The sequence below is a fragment of the Oryzias melastigma genome, linkage group LG11, assembly GCF_002922805.2.
Source record: "Oryzias melastigma strain HK-1 linkage group LG11, ASM292280v2, whole genome shotgun sequence".
NCBI lineage: Eukaryota > Metazoa > Chordata > Actinopteri > Beloniformes > Adrianichthyidae > Oryzias > Oryzias melastigma.
The window spans coordinates 14,039,074-14,055,133 of record NC_050522.1 but is presented as its reverse complement, the minus strand read 5'-3'; the positions used below and the strand labels follow the sequence as shown (position 1 = coordinate 14,055,133).

General features: G+C 39.7%; 1 protein-coding gene across 3 annotated transcripts in view; it reads left to right on the top strand.

Annotated features, from left to right (window-relative positions):
* pkhd1l1.1 (PKHD1 like 1, tandem duplicate 1) overlaps nucleotides 1-16,060 on the top strand; it is a 36,051-nt gene that overhangs the window by 3,561 nt on the left and 16,430 nt on the right. For 2 of the 3 annotated variants that reach the window (XM_036214119.1, XM_036214120.1), the window contains 29 exons: nucleotides 4-99; nucleotides 426-691; nucleotides 1,772-1,860; nucleotides 1,949-2,108; nucleotides 2,244-2,379; nucleotides 2,471-2,614; nucleotides 2,708-2,862; nucleotides 2,981-3,091; nucleotides 3,905-4,278; nucleotides 4,388-4,551; nucleotides 4,724-4,890; nucleotides 5,155-5,287; nucleotides 5,859-6,013; nucleotides 6,188-6,310; nucleotides 6,558-6,663; nucleotides 6,755-6,862; nucleotides 7,745-7,909; nucleotides 8,021-8,142; nucleotides 8,435-8,567; nucleotides 9,307-9,499; nucleotides 10,666-10,808; nucleotides 10,982-11,086; nucleotides 11,268-11,453; nucleotides 11,644-11,817; nucleotides 11,912-12,117; nucleotides 13,231-14,203; nucleotides 14,325-14,573; nucleotides 14,855-15,004; nucleotides 15,165-15,339. In XM_036214119.1, the coding sequence (XP_036070012.1) occupies nucleotides 4-99; nucleotides 426-691; nucleotides 1,772-1,860; nucleotides 1,949-2,108; nucleotides 2,244-2,379; nucleotides 2,471-2,614; nucleotides 2,708-2,862; nucleotides 2,981-3,091; nucleotides 3,905-4,278; nucleotides 4,388-4,551; nucleotides 4,724-4,890; nucleotides 5,155-5,287; nucleotides 5,859-6,013; nucleotides 6,188-6,310; nucleotides 6,558-6,663; nucleotides 6,755-6,862; nucleotides 7,745-7,909; nucleotides 8,021-8,142; nucleotides 8,435-8,567; nucleotides 9,307-9,499; nucleotides 10,666-10,808; nucleotides 10,982-11,086; nucleotides 11,268-11,453; nucleotides 11,644-11,817; nucleotides 11,912-12,117; nucleotides 13,231-14,203; nucleotides 14,325-14,573; nucleotides 14,855-15,004; nucleotides 15,165-15,339 (5,461 nt within the window). The remainder of the gene's footprint in view (nucleotides 1-3; nucleotides 100-425; nucleotides 692-1,771; nucleotides 1,861-1,948; nucleotides 2,109-2,243; nucleotides 2,380-2,470; nucleotides 2,615-2,707; nucleotides 2,863-2,980; nucleotides 3,092-3,904; nucleotides 4,279-4,387; nucleotides 4,552-4,723; nucleotides 4,891-5,154; nucleotides 5,288-5,858; nucleotides 6,014-6,187; nucleotides 6,311-6,557; nucleotides 6,664-6,754; nucleotides 6,863-7,744; nucleotides 7,910-8,020; nucleotides 8,143-8,434; nucleotides 8,568-9,306; nucleotides 9,500-10,665; nucleotides 10,809-10,981; nucleotides 11,087-11,267; nucleotides 11,454-11,643; nucleotides 11,818-11,911; nucleotides 12,118-13,230; nucleotides 14,204-14,324; nucleotides 14,574-14,854; nucleotides 15,005-15,164; nucleotides 15,340-16,060) is intronic. The other variant, XM_024297853.2, reaches the window with a different exon arrangement.

The following is a 16,060-nucleotide window of genomic DNA, read 5'->3' as shown; positions in this document are numbered from 1 at the left end:
CAGGTTTGCCTTGTGAAGTCCAGAGTGTGAGTGATGACAAGATCCTATGCAGGACTGCCGCACACCAGATGAAGTCTGATAACACGAAGCTGTACCCAGGTGAGCACAGGCTGCCTCCTCCACCCGTTCGTCTGCTGGTGTGATGCAATCAGCTGCTTTTGTCTGTGTTGTTATCTGATCGACAAAAACGTTTGAAGGTATTTACAGCCATTTGATCTGTGTTCATATGTTCTCTAATTTTTTTATTTGTATTTTTTTTTTTACTGACGCTACAATACAAGCGACAAATACTTGTTTTTTTATATCCTTCTTTCTAGAGTTTTCCTGTTTCCTCATACAATTTATTATAATTTACATTTAACCAATGGAATAGAATGGCTCCAAGAAGAACTGTGTGCTTCTAAAGTCATCTGATGTGCGTTTAGGTGGCCGAGGCTTAAAGATGGAGGCGTGGAACGACACGCGTCCTCGTTACTTGACTGACATCCTCAGCTACAACGAGAACACAACCGGCTACTGGTCGCAGTTGATCGATTCCCTCCCACACACGTTTCCTCGTGAAATCGAGTACTTCACTTCTCGAACCAGAGGTTTCCTTGTGCCTCCAGCCACTGGCAACTACACGATATACCTGCTCTGTGATGACAGATGTGAACTCTACCTCAGCAACTCGTCTCGTCCAGAAGATCAGGTGTGAGGACAGTCTGTATCTCTAAATACTTTGGAGTTTTAGAGACTATTGTGCTCCAACAAGGTTCAAGTTGATCAGCTTTTGTGGAAAAAGTGCCATGAAAATTAGTTTTTTTGGGGGGGACACATGAACACACTGGAGGAACCAAACTGAATAATGTTTAAAAAAATGAACATATCTAGAAAAATAAACTGAACAAAAAGCCTAAAACATCATAAAAGGAAGTGATGAGACAGAATTGACTAAAACCACGGGTTTGCATACAAAGAGGAACACCTACCTTAAACAGAAACAAATGTGGATGATTAACAACCAAGCCTGCAGAAAATGAAACATGGGGCGACAGAAACAAAACCTAATCAACTATAATAATATTCTGACCCCTATAAAACATACAACAAGAAAAACAACCAGAAAACACGCCTAACAAAACTAAGCAAGACGTAATTCCCCACCCATGTAAACGACACTATCACGATTTTTTTTTATTTAAAAAAATCTAGTTTTAACCCCAAAAAATGACTAATTAAAATAATGTACCTCATAAAAGGTCTTTTAATGTGTTCTGTCGACACATTCACATTTAATTTTGTTAAAAAAACAAAATAGTGAATTAGTAATTTGGACACAATACTAGCAGTCTCAGCATTGATCCCTGAGGAACACCCTTGGTTACATTAGAGTAGAGGTGTTAAACTCAAGGCCTCGAGGGCCGACCTCCTGCTTGTTTTCCATAAATCCTGTCTTATCTGCTGCTGATTACCTAGATCAGGTGAATTTAGTCAGTAAGGAACTTCAATGGTAGGTTGGTTGGTTGGAAAACATGTCGTACACCAGCCCTTGAGGGCTTGGAGTTTGACACCCCTGCATCAGAGTACATTCAGGTGATGTTCATAATTTAACCTCTTTACTAATTTAACTAAAAGGTGACACATCTTATTAATTTAGTATCTTCTGATGAGTTTTTAATGATGTGTTTTGCTTACACAGTTGGGTTTGTGGATACTAAAAAAAAGTTTCTGCTGTCACGTTTAAGCTTTTCGTTTATTTAGCCTGACATTTTTTCTTTTTTAATTCCAGGTTAAAATTGCAGATCAGCCACGATATGTGTCCAGCTACAAACTGGACTCCCAAAAATCAAAAGTTCTGTCTTTGGAGAAAGGAAAACCGTACGTTTTGTTAACTTGGTTTCAAATTTAAAACAAGTCCATAGTCTAAATATGCAGGGTAAAGGCTAAAAAAGTTTTTCTTCTGCAGCTATTACATGGAACTTCTGCACCAAGAGTATGCTGTTGTAGCTACAATCAACATTGGCTTGTTCCGGGGCGACAGTTCCTTCACCGAAGACCAAACAGACGACGCTGTAAACGAAGTCCAGAGGATTGTTGCTCAATATGAAGCTTTTGATGAGGAGCAGGTGGAGTATTAACTTCCTAATGCTGGATTAATTTAGCCTTTTTTAAACGTTGACTCTAAGGTTTGCTCTCCTTGTAGGGTGTACTTATTTTCTGAAATGTGGGATATCATTTTGTTCATTTCAACCTTTCTTCAGGTGGTCACGTTCAACTCATGGCCTGCTGATGTCGAAGCAGTCCAGGAAGTCCAGGAGATCAGCGTGAGCAGCGACTGTCCTGACCATCTTTGTGGAAACACTTTTTTCAGCCTGGGTTACGGACTCGCCAGAACTGGTAATGTTTGATGGCACTCAACAAGAACTGTAGGTTAAAAATAGTTTAGCCTTATTTGGCAACACTAAAGCCGGTGTTTTTTCCCCTTCAGGGCCCATCCCTGTGGGTGCCTCGGCGGGGGTGGTGGAAGCAGCTTTAAACAGCCTGTGGTCCATCAAGCCTGACACAGTCCAGGTCAACAAGCAGGGAACCAGCCAGAACTCTGACTACACAGTCACATTCAACTCTGACAGAGGTAAAAACTCAAACACAATAATCATGTTAAAAACTCCAACGTTCTAAAACATGCATTCAATTTTTATATTTGATTTGCCCTCTTGGATTTCAGGAGACTTTGAGCCTCTTCAGTATGAGGTGTTTGGCTCAGACACAAACGTCACCGTTACCGAGGTTACCAAGGGACGCAGCAGCCTCAGCACCTTCACTCTCCTTTGGGGGGGAGTTGCTACAAAGCCCATCAGTTACAACGCATCAGAGTCTGAGGTTATAAAAATACTCTAGTTCTCTATTTTTTACCTTTTTAAAATAAAATTTTTCTTTAATCATAAACTGCCTTTTCTGAAAATGTCAATACTAACAATATGCTGATGTGATTGTATAGGTGCTGTCTGCTCTGGAGGACTTGATGAGTGCCAAGTGTCCCGCTGAGGTCCTGAGTGCAGAGGGGCCAGATGTCAAGTACTCCAAAGACTTTGAGGGTGACAACTCTCAGGTCGGTTGAGATTTAAAACAAAATAATTCATTAACAAAGTACGGTGAAAATGATGAAAAAACTGTAAAAAATAATTCATCTGACATGTAAGATATCACAGAAGTGGATGTAAGAATCAACACATTTAATGAGAAGGAAGGAAACTGAAACAGGCAGATATTTGGACAGTTTCCAGTTTTGTTAGCTTGTGATAGAAAACATCCCGGAATATTTAAGACATTTGATACTGGAGTTACAAAAAAGTAGCCATTAACACCTTTGATTAAAGTCTATATTTATTATAAAACACCTAACATACCTCTTTGCAAAGTGTAAAAAATTAAAAAAGTTGTAAAAAAAAATGTGAACAGTTTTGTCAAAGTCTCACTCCGATCATCTTTTGATCTATTTTTAAAGCGTTCCCAGCGTTCTTTTATTTGTGATTACTGGTATGCCGCTTTTAGACGTACATTTAAAAAAAAAAAAAAAAAAACCTGCATTGATTTCTAGGGGATAGTTTCTGCAGAGCGGCAGTGGCTCATTAAAAATTTGCCTGAGTTGTGAGCATGAAGTAAGCCTCTGCTGATTTCCCATCATCCCTTTGTTCACATGCTCTCCTGCTAGCTTAAAGCCACTCACAATCCAAGCTAACATTGCAGGTAAAACAAAAATGGCGAGTGAATTTGTAGCTGTGTTTTTGCGCCAGAAAACAAAGACGTACATAAATCCAGTCATCTACAACTGGATGCATCAGATTGATAGAAACAAGGAGCAACAACTAAAAATCGTATGTAATGCGTTTGATTTTGTTAATTTCTTTTTTGGTATCACCAGTTCAACAGTGCTCAGACAGGGACTCCTGCCAGCAACTTTGGTTTCTGCGGTTTGTGGTCGCTGAAGAACCCGGGGGTTCTTTTCACGGAAAGCTACACCAAAGCGTCTGGAGCCAGCTATGGGCCAGTGTCACTGAGTCAGCACTCTACAGTAAGAAACATGCATTATAAATCTACTGTTAATTTTTTTTTTTTTTTTACTTTTTATTGTTTTAATATTTCATACCACTTCCAATGCTTTTTCTCCCAGCTTTGCTTTGCTTACACGGGAGGATTGACTAATGAAGTTGGGATAAAGTTCACTTATGTAACCAGCAACAGCCAAACTGTAACACAGACGGCAAAAATTAAAACTCTTTTCAACAAGGAGCCCAAGTGAGTAGAATCCAAAAAGTGACGCTTATGTGGCGCACATATTCTTCATTGCTGTTGTGAGGATGTCAGCAGGATTTTCGAGTAACCTTTTTGTGTTGTTTTTTTACAGGTGGAGTTATAAATGCCTCGATCTGCTGAGCTCCCTGCAGACAGAATACGTTGGAAGCAAATACACCCTTCTGGAGCTTTACCTCTACAAAGACAACTCTGACTCTGATTTCTATGTGGATGCTGTTTACATTGGAAAGAGGCCCACCACGAATGAAGAAAATGGTACAGTTTAATAAACTTTTCCCATTTTCTATTTTATCTTGCTCCATTTTTTCCTAAACTCTCAACACACTTTTTAATTATACCCTAGCAGTTTAAACTTACAATAAGATAATGCATATCCCACTCCATACTGTTTTGACTGATTGGTTCATTTGTCCTTTTGTTTCTTAAGTTATTCCCCTCAAGAGGCGGCCCCCTCCCTTTGAGAGCTCTGGCAAGTCTTTTGAAGCTTTCACAGTCACCAAAGACCGAACCATGCCTTCACAATTCAGCTACACAATCACAGCAACTCCGGTGGATTGTGGATTTGATTTTCCACTGCTTCAAATTGCTTTCTTGGTATGTAGACATTTAGATGACTTTGCTTCTATCTAAAGACTAAAAAAATCAATACGTTTGAAATGTAGCAGATCTGAGTGACCTCCAGAGGTCTTTTTAAATGCATTAAGTATGAAACAAAAATGTGTACAAATCCCTTAAATGACAAAAAAAGGGAAGAAGAGTTTTTTCAAAGCTGTTTGACTCTGTTATTATTTTTTAAAGCAATATATTCAGTTAGGACCTCAAAGAAATCACATTTTTTATTAATTTGTGCATCTATAGATGTCTAACAGCAGCAAGGATACAGCCGAGTTCATGGAGGGAGGCGCCACCGTCACCATCACCCGGCCTCATAGAGCCTCCCCTCCTCTGAACGGCACTTTTGACGTGGAGATTTTTGGTGGCCGAGCGACAGGTAAATTCAAGTTATCCATAGTATTAAGCAGCAAAATGATGTATAAATAACAAAAATATCAATAAAGTAACAATAAAATTGGCTTGAGTACAGATACTTATCTGTAAAATATTGCACCAAAAAAATAGAAAATGCTAACGACTTTGAATAAATATGTTGAATAAAAGTTGGTAGTTTTATTTTAGTTTGCATTCGTGACTGAGTGACATTTACAAATCGCAAGCAGACATAAAGCCAAGATACACAAAGTGTCTGGACATTTTCCACATCTTTGTCATTCTTCTATTGTCAGAAAAGTATGTGTAAAAGTAAAGAGTCAGAGCTGAGGATTTTGGCTTTGGATTAGACACTAAAAATAGAAAAATTACCTGTTGTTCTGTTGATTATGTATTTATCCAGGTCAGTTAATCTGTCAAGCAGATGCTGTGGAATTTAAACTTCGCCTGTATTTAGCAGTATCTTTAATTAAGTCATTTCCATTTTTCTTTCTTTGTTTGGAAGGCAAATCAGAAAAAAATTCATGCATATAAACAAACTGCATATGGCTTAAATGGGACTTTATATGTGTCAGGTCTGTCTGTGGACATCAGTGAGGAGGACCTGAAATATGCTCTGGAGGGAATTGAAGGCATGGGGCAGGTCCAGGTTAAGAAATTTGGCGACTGCAGACGCCCTAAGTGGACGGTGAAGTGGCTCACAAATCCTGGAGATCAGCCTATGATGAAGGTCTGACTTCATTTCTGTCACTTTTTAAAGTACTACTCATTACTGTTTGCGACAGACACATCTATAAGTCAATTAAATGTTTTATTTGCACAAAATGTAATTGTATTTCTTGCTGTGCAATTCTCTCTAAAAACTGTAAATTTTAACCCTGGTTGTGGTTTTAACACATTTTAGATCGACGCCTCGGCTGTTGTTGGCAACGATGTTGACATTTCCGTGGTGGAAGACGTCCAAGGAGGACTGATGATTCGCGGCCTGACTGGAGACTTCTTCAGAGTGTGGGAAAACAAACCACAGGTACAACTGTAATGCAAAGAAACCTCGTCGTGCCTGCTTTCAGATTTGACTCTAATTTGGCTGTTGAGCCTGTTTGTCTATTTCGTAGTCTTAATCCTGTAGATTTAGGCTTCCGTTTGTCTTTGTAGGCAATGCTGCTGTATTTTTAGATATGCTGCCCCCAGGGAGTTATGCTCGAATGCATTGCCATTGCTTTGCTTTAAACTCTTTAAACTTGACTATTTAATTTCTGCCTCTCTGATTGCAGGTGGAGGTGCACATCAATGGCATTCCTTCAAAATGCTCTGGAGATTGCAGCTTTGAGTGGACAGAGAAAAACACTCCAGTAGTGACTGGAATCAGCCCATCTGAGGGTGCGCTTCTTCTCTAACCCTACTTTCTAAGTTAGAATGTAACCATTTGAAGATCACATGTTCTCATATGTACTGATTTGCATCATTTCAGGATCTCATAGGCTGGGCACTCTTCTGACAATCACTGGCACTGGCTTCAGTAATGAAAATGCTTCCATCATGGTGGGAAAAGCCAGCTGTGTCGTTGTAGAGGTCACAGGTAAGTAAACAAAAGTAAAAGAAACAGATTAAATATCCTCATGTTTGTTGAATGCACACCTACTTTAGAACATTAGTGGTATAGTGTATTTAGGAGACGTCCTCTTAAAGTGTACTATTCATAAATTTATAATTAGTAGAGAACTCAAACTTAAAGGAAGTTCACATCTTTACTTAAATGACAGTTGAGGGATTTTTGGGACATCACCAGGTGAAGGGTTATTATGGAGGTCTTCATTTGACCACTTGCACATCATTCTACTATTTTAATATTAAAATCCTTTTGTCATTTTTTTCAAATTCAAATATTATGTTTAAGCCTCCACTTGCTTGCACAGCTTCTATGCTTTTGGACATTGTATTCATTTGCAGCTTTTTTTGAGTCTTTAATAGTTAGTAGATTAGATGAAATCATTGTAAGTACAGAAAAAAATAAAACTTAAAGAATGCTTCCTTTTAAAAAAACAGGCTACCTAAAAGTTTCTTTATAAAGGGGAAAATATTTGCCAATGGTGTAAGAAAAATGGTCTTACCACAAATTATTATTTTAGTGAAAAATTCTAAGATTTGTTTTCTTGAATTAAGATTATTCTGTTATCAAAAAACTTTCTTGGCAAGAGCATTTTTCATGCAAGACAGTAAATAAAACACATTTTCTTGAAACAAGGGTCTTTTTCCTTCCTTAAGATTCTGTTTTTGCAGTGCAAATGTTCTAATTTATGTGTGGAGCTTTTGGCTGATCTAAAAAAAGTGAACTCTTTTTATTATGTTTGAAAGTTTACTTTGTGATTTTTTATGCACAAGACAAATGATTGGTATCTTAGAGGGTTGTGCATCAGTTTCTTGAACAAAATTTAACTGGTTTTCACCACATTTTTTGCAGCAAATACTCAAGTGTGCCAACTGAGTGCTGCCGCTGCTGGCACTTACCCAGTGTCAGTCAACTTTCCCTCTCTGGGCGACTCACGCTACGCCAATAACAGCATTCCCCAGTTCACCTACCTGCTCATGATTTCCTCCTTGTCCCCACTGTCTGGAAGCACCGCAGGTGGGATTTTACTCTATAAAACACAAGAATGTTAAAAAAAACAGCTAAATACGACAGTAAATAACAATACTGTTAAGTAAATTTAACAGTGAGTTCTCTTGTTTTCCTCAGGAGGAACATTGCTGACAGTGATCGGTGTGGGTTTGAGCCAGAACGCCACGGTTACAGTTGGCGGCGAGGAGTGCGTGGTGGTTCATGCGAATGAGACAGAGCTGAAATGCAGAACACCAGCGGTTAGTCTGCAATCAGATTTTGAAATCGTTTATTTAATTATCTCTCAAAATCTATGCAAACATGAAAAACCATAGTAGAGAAAATATATTTATTATATTGTCCAACAGCAGAGACTCCAGTTTGAAAATTAGATGGGTCAAACTGGATGATTTGATGAAAACCGTAATTTTTGGTTGTTTAGTAAATAACATATTTCCATAAGAGTTTGCAGTTTGGTATTTCTGTGAATCTTCGCAAACACAAGTGGAAAAGTTCAAGCTTGAGATAAAATTTCGAGTCATATTTTTTTAGGGCACTGCTGGATCGCATGTCGTCACGGTAACTGTGGGAAACACGAGCAAAACTGCATCGAGCTCCTTCACCTACGATGAAAATCTGACTCCTCAGATGTCGAGCTTGAGTCCTCAGGCCACCACTGTGTCAGGTGAGATTCACAATGTACATTTCTTCAGTTTACTTATGTCCGGTTCTCTGTATCCTTTTGTGATGCTCTGCCAGAGGCTTTCGGATCATGTTCTTTGTTTCATTTAAGTCGGATCCAGAATGTGGGCTTTGCCCATCAAAGGTAGCTCATTCTGTACGCAATGTCCTCTGTAGAGATAATGCATGTTTGCTCTGCATTTGTGCTTAACAAAAGGAGATTATTCTTTGTGTCTTCAGAAAATTCTTTTCTGACATTGAAACAAACCCTCTGTGCAAAATAAAAAAACACATTACTTTACTCATTATAGGCTTAGTTTTGTCAGAAAAGCACAAAGCTTTTGTGATAGAAACATGACAGAGAATCTCCTTCATGAAAATTTCTAGATAAGATTGTAGCCAGGATGCCAGTCTGAGTGACATGTGTGATTTATCACCCCTCCCTGAACGATCGCGGCTTTAGGCTTGGAATGTGACACTATTGTGTGCAAAAGTTTTCATGCTTTCAGGTTTTGTTGTCTAAGTTGTGTAATGTGAACTTACAGGTTTTTCCATTTTTACCTTTTTTTAATGATACGGAAACTTCTCAACCAATCTTGTTATCTTCTACAAAAATAGAAAGACATCCTGACAGTGGGAATGAGTGACTAATAGTTATCTTCACTCTCTAACCACTGAGATTTTTTTATTTTTTATTTTTAAGGATGCAGTTCTGTAACTGGTTTGCACGTGTTTTTGTGTAGGACCTCGTTTTCTCACCATTATGGGCTCAGGTCTTGGAGGTCAAGACAATGACAGCGCTGTGTTTGTTGGCATGAAGGAATGTGTGCCAGTGGAGTGGACGCCCACAAATATCACCTGTCTTCTCCCTGTGTTGCCACCTGGCATCTACAAAGTCAACGTGCAAGTTGGGAACAAGGGCTTTCCAAAAGCAAGGTATAACTTTAGCAGTAGACACTTCAAATTGATGGTTCTAATATCTGTTCTTTCATAATTGGATTTCTGTTGTCTCATCAATCACAGTCACATGAACAGTTTGCATACAGCCTGACAATGTTTATTTTTCAAAAAATGCAAACTGAAATCCAACACAGTGGCTTCTATCTGCGCTCTACTTCCAGCACTCACTTTTTTGCTCCTCAATTCACACAACACCCTCGAGGGGGGGTTATACCTGCATTTTCCTGCACTTTTAATTTTGACTTAGTATAACCAAAAACTTAAACTCCTTGTGGTCAAAACATGGTAAGCTACGGTCACACCGCCCTCTGCAAAGCCTTAGAAATAAAAGTCTTTGTAAACGTGCATTTCGGGCTTCCGTGTTCAAACTCTTGTGTTTATGCGTAGCTATGTAAGTTTCTATGATTGTTAAAGTTAAAAGTTAAACATGGTTTAAACTTTGACCATTTAGTGTTGTATTCAATTAACTGAACCGTTTAAAAATCGATTATGGACAAGAAATCTATCATTGTGGTTTTGGCCTGAGCGGAATTATATAACCCGAAGTCTTTCATGTATCGGAATAAGGCTGTGAAACAAAAAACCTGGAGCAAGATTCAAGAGATTCCCAACATTTCACTTGCCCGTTGTGAGCGTAGCATTATATGTGTATTGCTGTAACCATCGCAGTAACAACAACAAAGCAGTTTGTACGCTTTTGTCTGAACGTAACTACTCATTACTCTCTTTTCACACTCTGTAATTATCTCTTGAGGCGTAATAGGAGTTTCCTGTCTGTCAGTGTATTCCCCTTTAGGGCTTCTGTAGTGGGGCATGCTCTAAGCACGCAAGACTTCTGAAAAACTTCGGTTAAACTGGAAACTGGAGGATTGTGATGCAATGGAAACGTTACACAATGTTAGCTAGTTCAACTTCCACTTTTTACACGCTTCACAAAAATTTACATTTATTACATTTATTACTTGTTTATTTGTCTAGTTACGTTAGCACGGGGTGGACAACAAAGCAAGAACTTCATTGGTTTAAAACACAGGTTTAGGAGAAATGGTCAAAAACGTGAAAGCAGAAACACTTTCCAACAACTTGTAGTTTTGCTGTTATCCTCCTATTGAGCTTTTTTTTTCTTTGTTTGTTTTCTATAGCAGTGGACTGAATGCTACCATTGAATACATCCTTGAAGTGTATAGCATCTTCCCGCTCTCCGGTTCTTTATTGGGAGGCACCAAGCTGACTGTTTCCGGCGCTGGTTTCAGCGTCAACCTAACAGACAACAAAGTGTCCCTCGGTGAGCAAATCTATCGCTTCAGCGCTGCTTTACTCCAGCAAATCGTTTTCTGTCATCTGCAAACACTTGAAGATGTCGTTCACAGTGCATCCTTTCTTTTCATAAATATAATCACCTCCTACATGTAAGCTCTGATTTTCCTAAACTGTTTTTTTTTTCCTGTCTGGTGAAAGGAGCTGCTGATTGTGAGGTTGTGGCCGCCTCCGAGAACGAGCTACAGTGTGTGTTAAAGTCAGAGGAGAGGACCCACATCGTCACAAACCAGGGATCCCACCTCAGTAGGTTTTTGGTTTCAGTATAATCTGCAGATCTTTGAATGAAGTTGAAGAAACAAAATACAGCTATTTTTTTGCAGAACTTCTTTGAGGCTGAAATGTAACTCCACATTAGAAGAACATGCAGCTGTAGAACAGGTTTGACCTTAATGGCTGATAATAAACTCAAAACATTTTTTTTCAGCTTATGGACAGGGTTATGCATGGAGTCCTGCCTCCCTGAGCGTGTTTGTGGGAGACACAGTGAGGTGGCAGTGGGAAGCGCCTGCCTTCCAGAGTGTCGGCTACAGAGTCTTTAGCGTTTCCAGCCCCAGTGGCTCCACTTACACTGAGGGACCTCTCAACAGTGGAGGGACCAAGACTGCCAAAGGTGGGAAAACAAAATAAAAAACACTTTTTTGCAGGAAAAAAAACGTTTAGCAGATTTCTGCAGCTTGTGTTTACACACCCATTTGTCATTTGGAGAGAATTCAAAAGACCTAATAACCAAAAAAATGACAAAGGAAAAGAAAAGATCTACCATTTTAAAGCATTCTTTATTCTTTTTTTACCTCTTTTAGGGTCTTTCAGCTACCGTTTCACAGTGCCTGGCGTGTACTACTACAGCAGCGGCTACGTAGATAGCTACAACAGCCGTCTTCTGCAGGGAGTCGTGAAAGTGAGGAGCAGAGAGGAGAAAAGCAGCTCTGTATCCGTGAGCGTAGGAGGCCTTGAAGCCCTCTACATGGCAGGAGGTACAGATTTGCTCAGATAATATCAAAAATTTGACTGTCAGTGGAATTCTTTAGTTGATTTAACTGAACACACTTGGATTTGGTCTTGGTGCAGGTTCACGTCGGGTTTCCAGAGCAGCACCACTTTGTGTGGCGTCCCCACAGTGCCAACAGGACAACCAAACCTCCGATGAGCTGTCATTCACCACCTCTGCCTGCTATACCCCCACCGTCCACTCCATCTCCCCCAACCAGGGAACATACCATCAAGAAATCCTCATCCAGGGACGAGGCTTCAGTGACACTGCCTGTGCTGTCGAGGTCAGAAGAGTTCTGGTGATTTATTGAAACTTGGATTTATTGGTTAAAATAAAAATAACACATTTTTTCAACAGTTTAACGATAAAGTTCAAAAGGTGGAATTTCAATTTGAATACATTGTGACAATGTTGATCTGAGAATTAACTGGAATTTGATGATAAAAAATAAACATTAAATGTATTTGAGATCCACACTAATATACTTTAACATTTGAAACAATTACATTTCTAAAAAAGTATTCTTAACAAACAGACCGTACAAATTAGATTGGATTTTTTTCTTACTGTTGGAGTTATAAATCAGATCAATTCTTTTAATAGAAAAAATCCTGGACAGAAGGCAGTAGCTGGAAGGAAACTTGGTAACATTTTAGACTGTAAAAAAAGAGGAAATTGTGTTAGAAAAAAACTAACTTGGGTATATTAAAGATCTTATTTTGAAAAAACTATCTTATCTCTAATTTTTTTGGAAAGCATGAGAGTGGCTTATACAGGGAGATTTTAAAATCTGTCGACTCATAATAATTTTTTGTTTTATTTCTTAGGGTCAATGTACATTAAAATAATGTCTGTAATGAGCCAGAATCATCTGTTGTCCTCTGACAGATGTTAAAATTATCTACTTAAAAACCATAAACAACCAAGAATATACAATGAAAATGATGCAGCTGAGACATCATCTTTATCCTTATGATTATATAGAATAGATCATTACTATTGATGGAGAATCGGTTACATTTGAGATTATTAACTTTCATAAAATAATTCAAATTTCGTTCTTTTGTTTTTTTATTGTTTCAATTAAATACATTTAAAAATACTCTTCTTGTTATATGTATATATTTTTTAAATTAGACCATTTCTTTTGAATAATTTCTGAAACCTACAAAGTAAAAAATATATATATTTTGAAAAAATATATTTTTTTTTTACATTTTTATAGGAACACAACATATTTGTATTTGCATATTAAAAAAGAAATAGCAAAACAGAATTAAAAAAAAAATGTAAATTTAGTAGCTTTACCTAATCAAACTTTTCATACAGCTTTTCTTTTCCTCTGAGATTTTGGTTCCTTTAGTTTATCGTGACTCGTTTGTTCTATGTCCTGCAGGTCACAGTGGGTGATGAGCCCTGTCAGGTGGTCAACAGCTCTCTGTCTGAGATCAGCTGCCTGCTCAGCCCTGACACGATGCTCCCGGTCGGTATCGCTCTGCCTGTGGATGTCAGGGTCAACAACCTGGGCAGTGCTATTGTTGCTATCTCAGAGGAGTTTGAGCGCCGCTTCGTGGTCCTGCCAGTGGTTGACTCCGTCTCACCTCCCATTGGCAGCCCCACAGGCCACACGAGGCTCCTCATCCAGGGCTCTGGATTCTCAGAGGGAGAAGTCACCGTCGCCGGCCAGCCCTGCAGAGTCCTGACACTGAACTACACTCACATCGTCTGCGACACTGCCCCTTCCACACCCCACAGAGGAGACGTCATCTTCCTCATGGGCCGCATCCAAAGCTCCTGTAGCTCCAACTGCTCCTTCCTGTACTCCCCCTCTGTCACCCCAACAGTTAGCAGCATTTCCCCCAATAGCATCAATAACGCCACTGACGTGGTTATCCATGGCTCTGGGTTCGGCAGCCGTGTGGATAACGTGGCTGTTTTTGCCAGTGCCACAGAGTTAGAGGTCACAGCTGTGACTGATGCGAACATCACAGCGAGAGTCGACGCGCTTTCCGCAGGCGAGCATCCAATCACAGTGATCGTGAGGAGCAGAGGCCTCTCTACAGGTCAGGTGACGCTGAACAGCCGCGCCCAGGCCGACCTGCACCCGAGCGTGGGGAGCGTCGAGGGAGGAACCCCGCTCGTAATCACCGGGAACGGATTTTCCGAGGGGAACACAAGCGTGATGGTTGGCGGTGCACCTTGCAAGATTCAGGAGGTGAGGCCAGGCCTCCTCCGCTGCCTGACTCCTCCTCACAGTGCAGGAGTGGTGACGGTCAGCATCCGGGTCTTTGCTGTGGACTACCCCCCACTTAACTTCAACTACTCCTCAGCTTACACTCCTGCCATCAGTTCAGTCAGCCCCTCCTCAGGTAATTATCTTTAACATTTCTCTTATTTTAGAAAACCGGGAAAAAGTGTTTCGACATCATTAAAACACAAAAAACTATCCCTACTTAAATCCATATACCTCCTTTTTGTTGTTTCCCACAGGGCCGAGCGGGTCTGCCATCACGCTCACCGGTTCTGGTTTTGGCACAGACCCTCAGCTCATCTCTGTCACCATAAACCAGATTCCCTGCAACGTGTCTGCCGTCTCTGACACAGAGATCCAGTGTACAGCAGGCAGCAACCCAGGAGGGGCATACCCAGTCAAGTTACAACATCTGGTCAAAGGGTACGCTCGGTCCGTGGTCAGGTTCACGTACGAACTGACTCTGAGCGGCGTGCAGCCTAACGAAGGTGATTCTGTTTTCCTGGAAACCATATTTACATCCATAGAGTACCGATTCTGTGCTTGAGTGAATGACGTTTGTTAAAAAGGAAAGTTTTATAGATTCTCTGTGTTGATGCTTGAACCTGTTTTACATACAGATTTGTAAAAATATAGAAAAAAGTGTTTTAAAACTTTTTTTTTTTCATCCCCATTTTGTTGTTTTTTTTTTCCTTTCTGATGTAAGGCTGCTGTTAAATGTAAAGTGTTCTTGGTCAGTAAGACGTCTCTGTGCGACCTGTTCTTTCAGGCAGTTTTGGAGGCGGAGCTCTGCTGTCTGTTCAGGGCTCTGGGTTCGATTCACAGAACTCCATGGTGCTCATCTGTGGGCAGATCTGTGAGGTGGACAGAGAAAACTCCACTTCCACCCTCCTGCTCTGCCGTTCTCCGCCCAACAACAGTGAGATCAGTCAAAGATTCCATTATTCTGTTTTTATCTCACATGGATTCAGATTTTACAGATGAAAAAAAAAATCTAGGACGAAACAAGAGACAACTATGCCAAACTTCTGCTGGTTCCGCTAGTACTCTAGTGTGCTCATGCATGTGTCTACTCTCAGGTACTCAGCAGCAGGTGAGCTGTGAGGTGAAAGTCGTCAATCTGCAAAACGCCGCCAACATATCAAATGGCTTCACCTACAAATCTGAGCTGACTCCAGTGATTTCCGAGGTGTCTCCACGCAGAGGAGGCACCGCTGGAGGCACCCGGCTCACCATCACCGGCTCCAGTTTCAGGTGGGGAACGGTGCTGCAGATACTCCTTATAAAATAAAGTACTGCATTATATTGAGTATATTTACTTTTCTAGATCCCAGAATAAATGAAGCACCTCAGATTTTCTCAGAAAACATGACGGCAAAGCTTAAGTTTACTGAATTACATCTCTACACAATACAATATATTTCCCGTAGGAGTTCCTGAATTTATAATTTGTAATTTTGTTGCTTTTCCCTGTCAGCAATTCACTCAGACTAAAGAAAAATGTTGTGTAAGTGAGTTTGTGTACTTATACACATCAGTATTACAGACTCAGCTGAGTGACATTCATTTCCACCTATTGTTTATCTGTTCATAACTTATAGGGGAAACTAATTGAGCAGGCTAATTATTTTTATTATATTTTAACACATTTTGTTTCTTCAAAAAGCTGGATCAGTTTTGGCAACTGCATCTGTTTAGTTTTTTTCATCAAATTGTACATTTTTTTTGTCAAATTTTACTTCATAGTCTGGCTGACCTTTTTTGGTCCCTCTTACATCCTAAAATTTTTGTAATTGTAGAATTGAAAGGGCTCCTGAACTGTTTTCACAATAATTTCTGTCATTTTGCATAATTTAAGAACAAAAGAAAGATGTTTTATTAAGGAATCTGACATTTAAGTGCATTTATTTCATTTTTTAAAGATTTTTTAATTAGTTTTTAGTTAACAATTACGAAGTGGAAATAAGCATTAGTA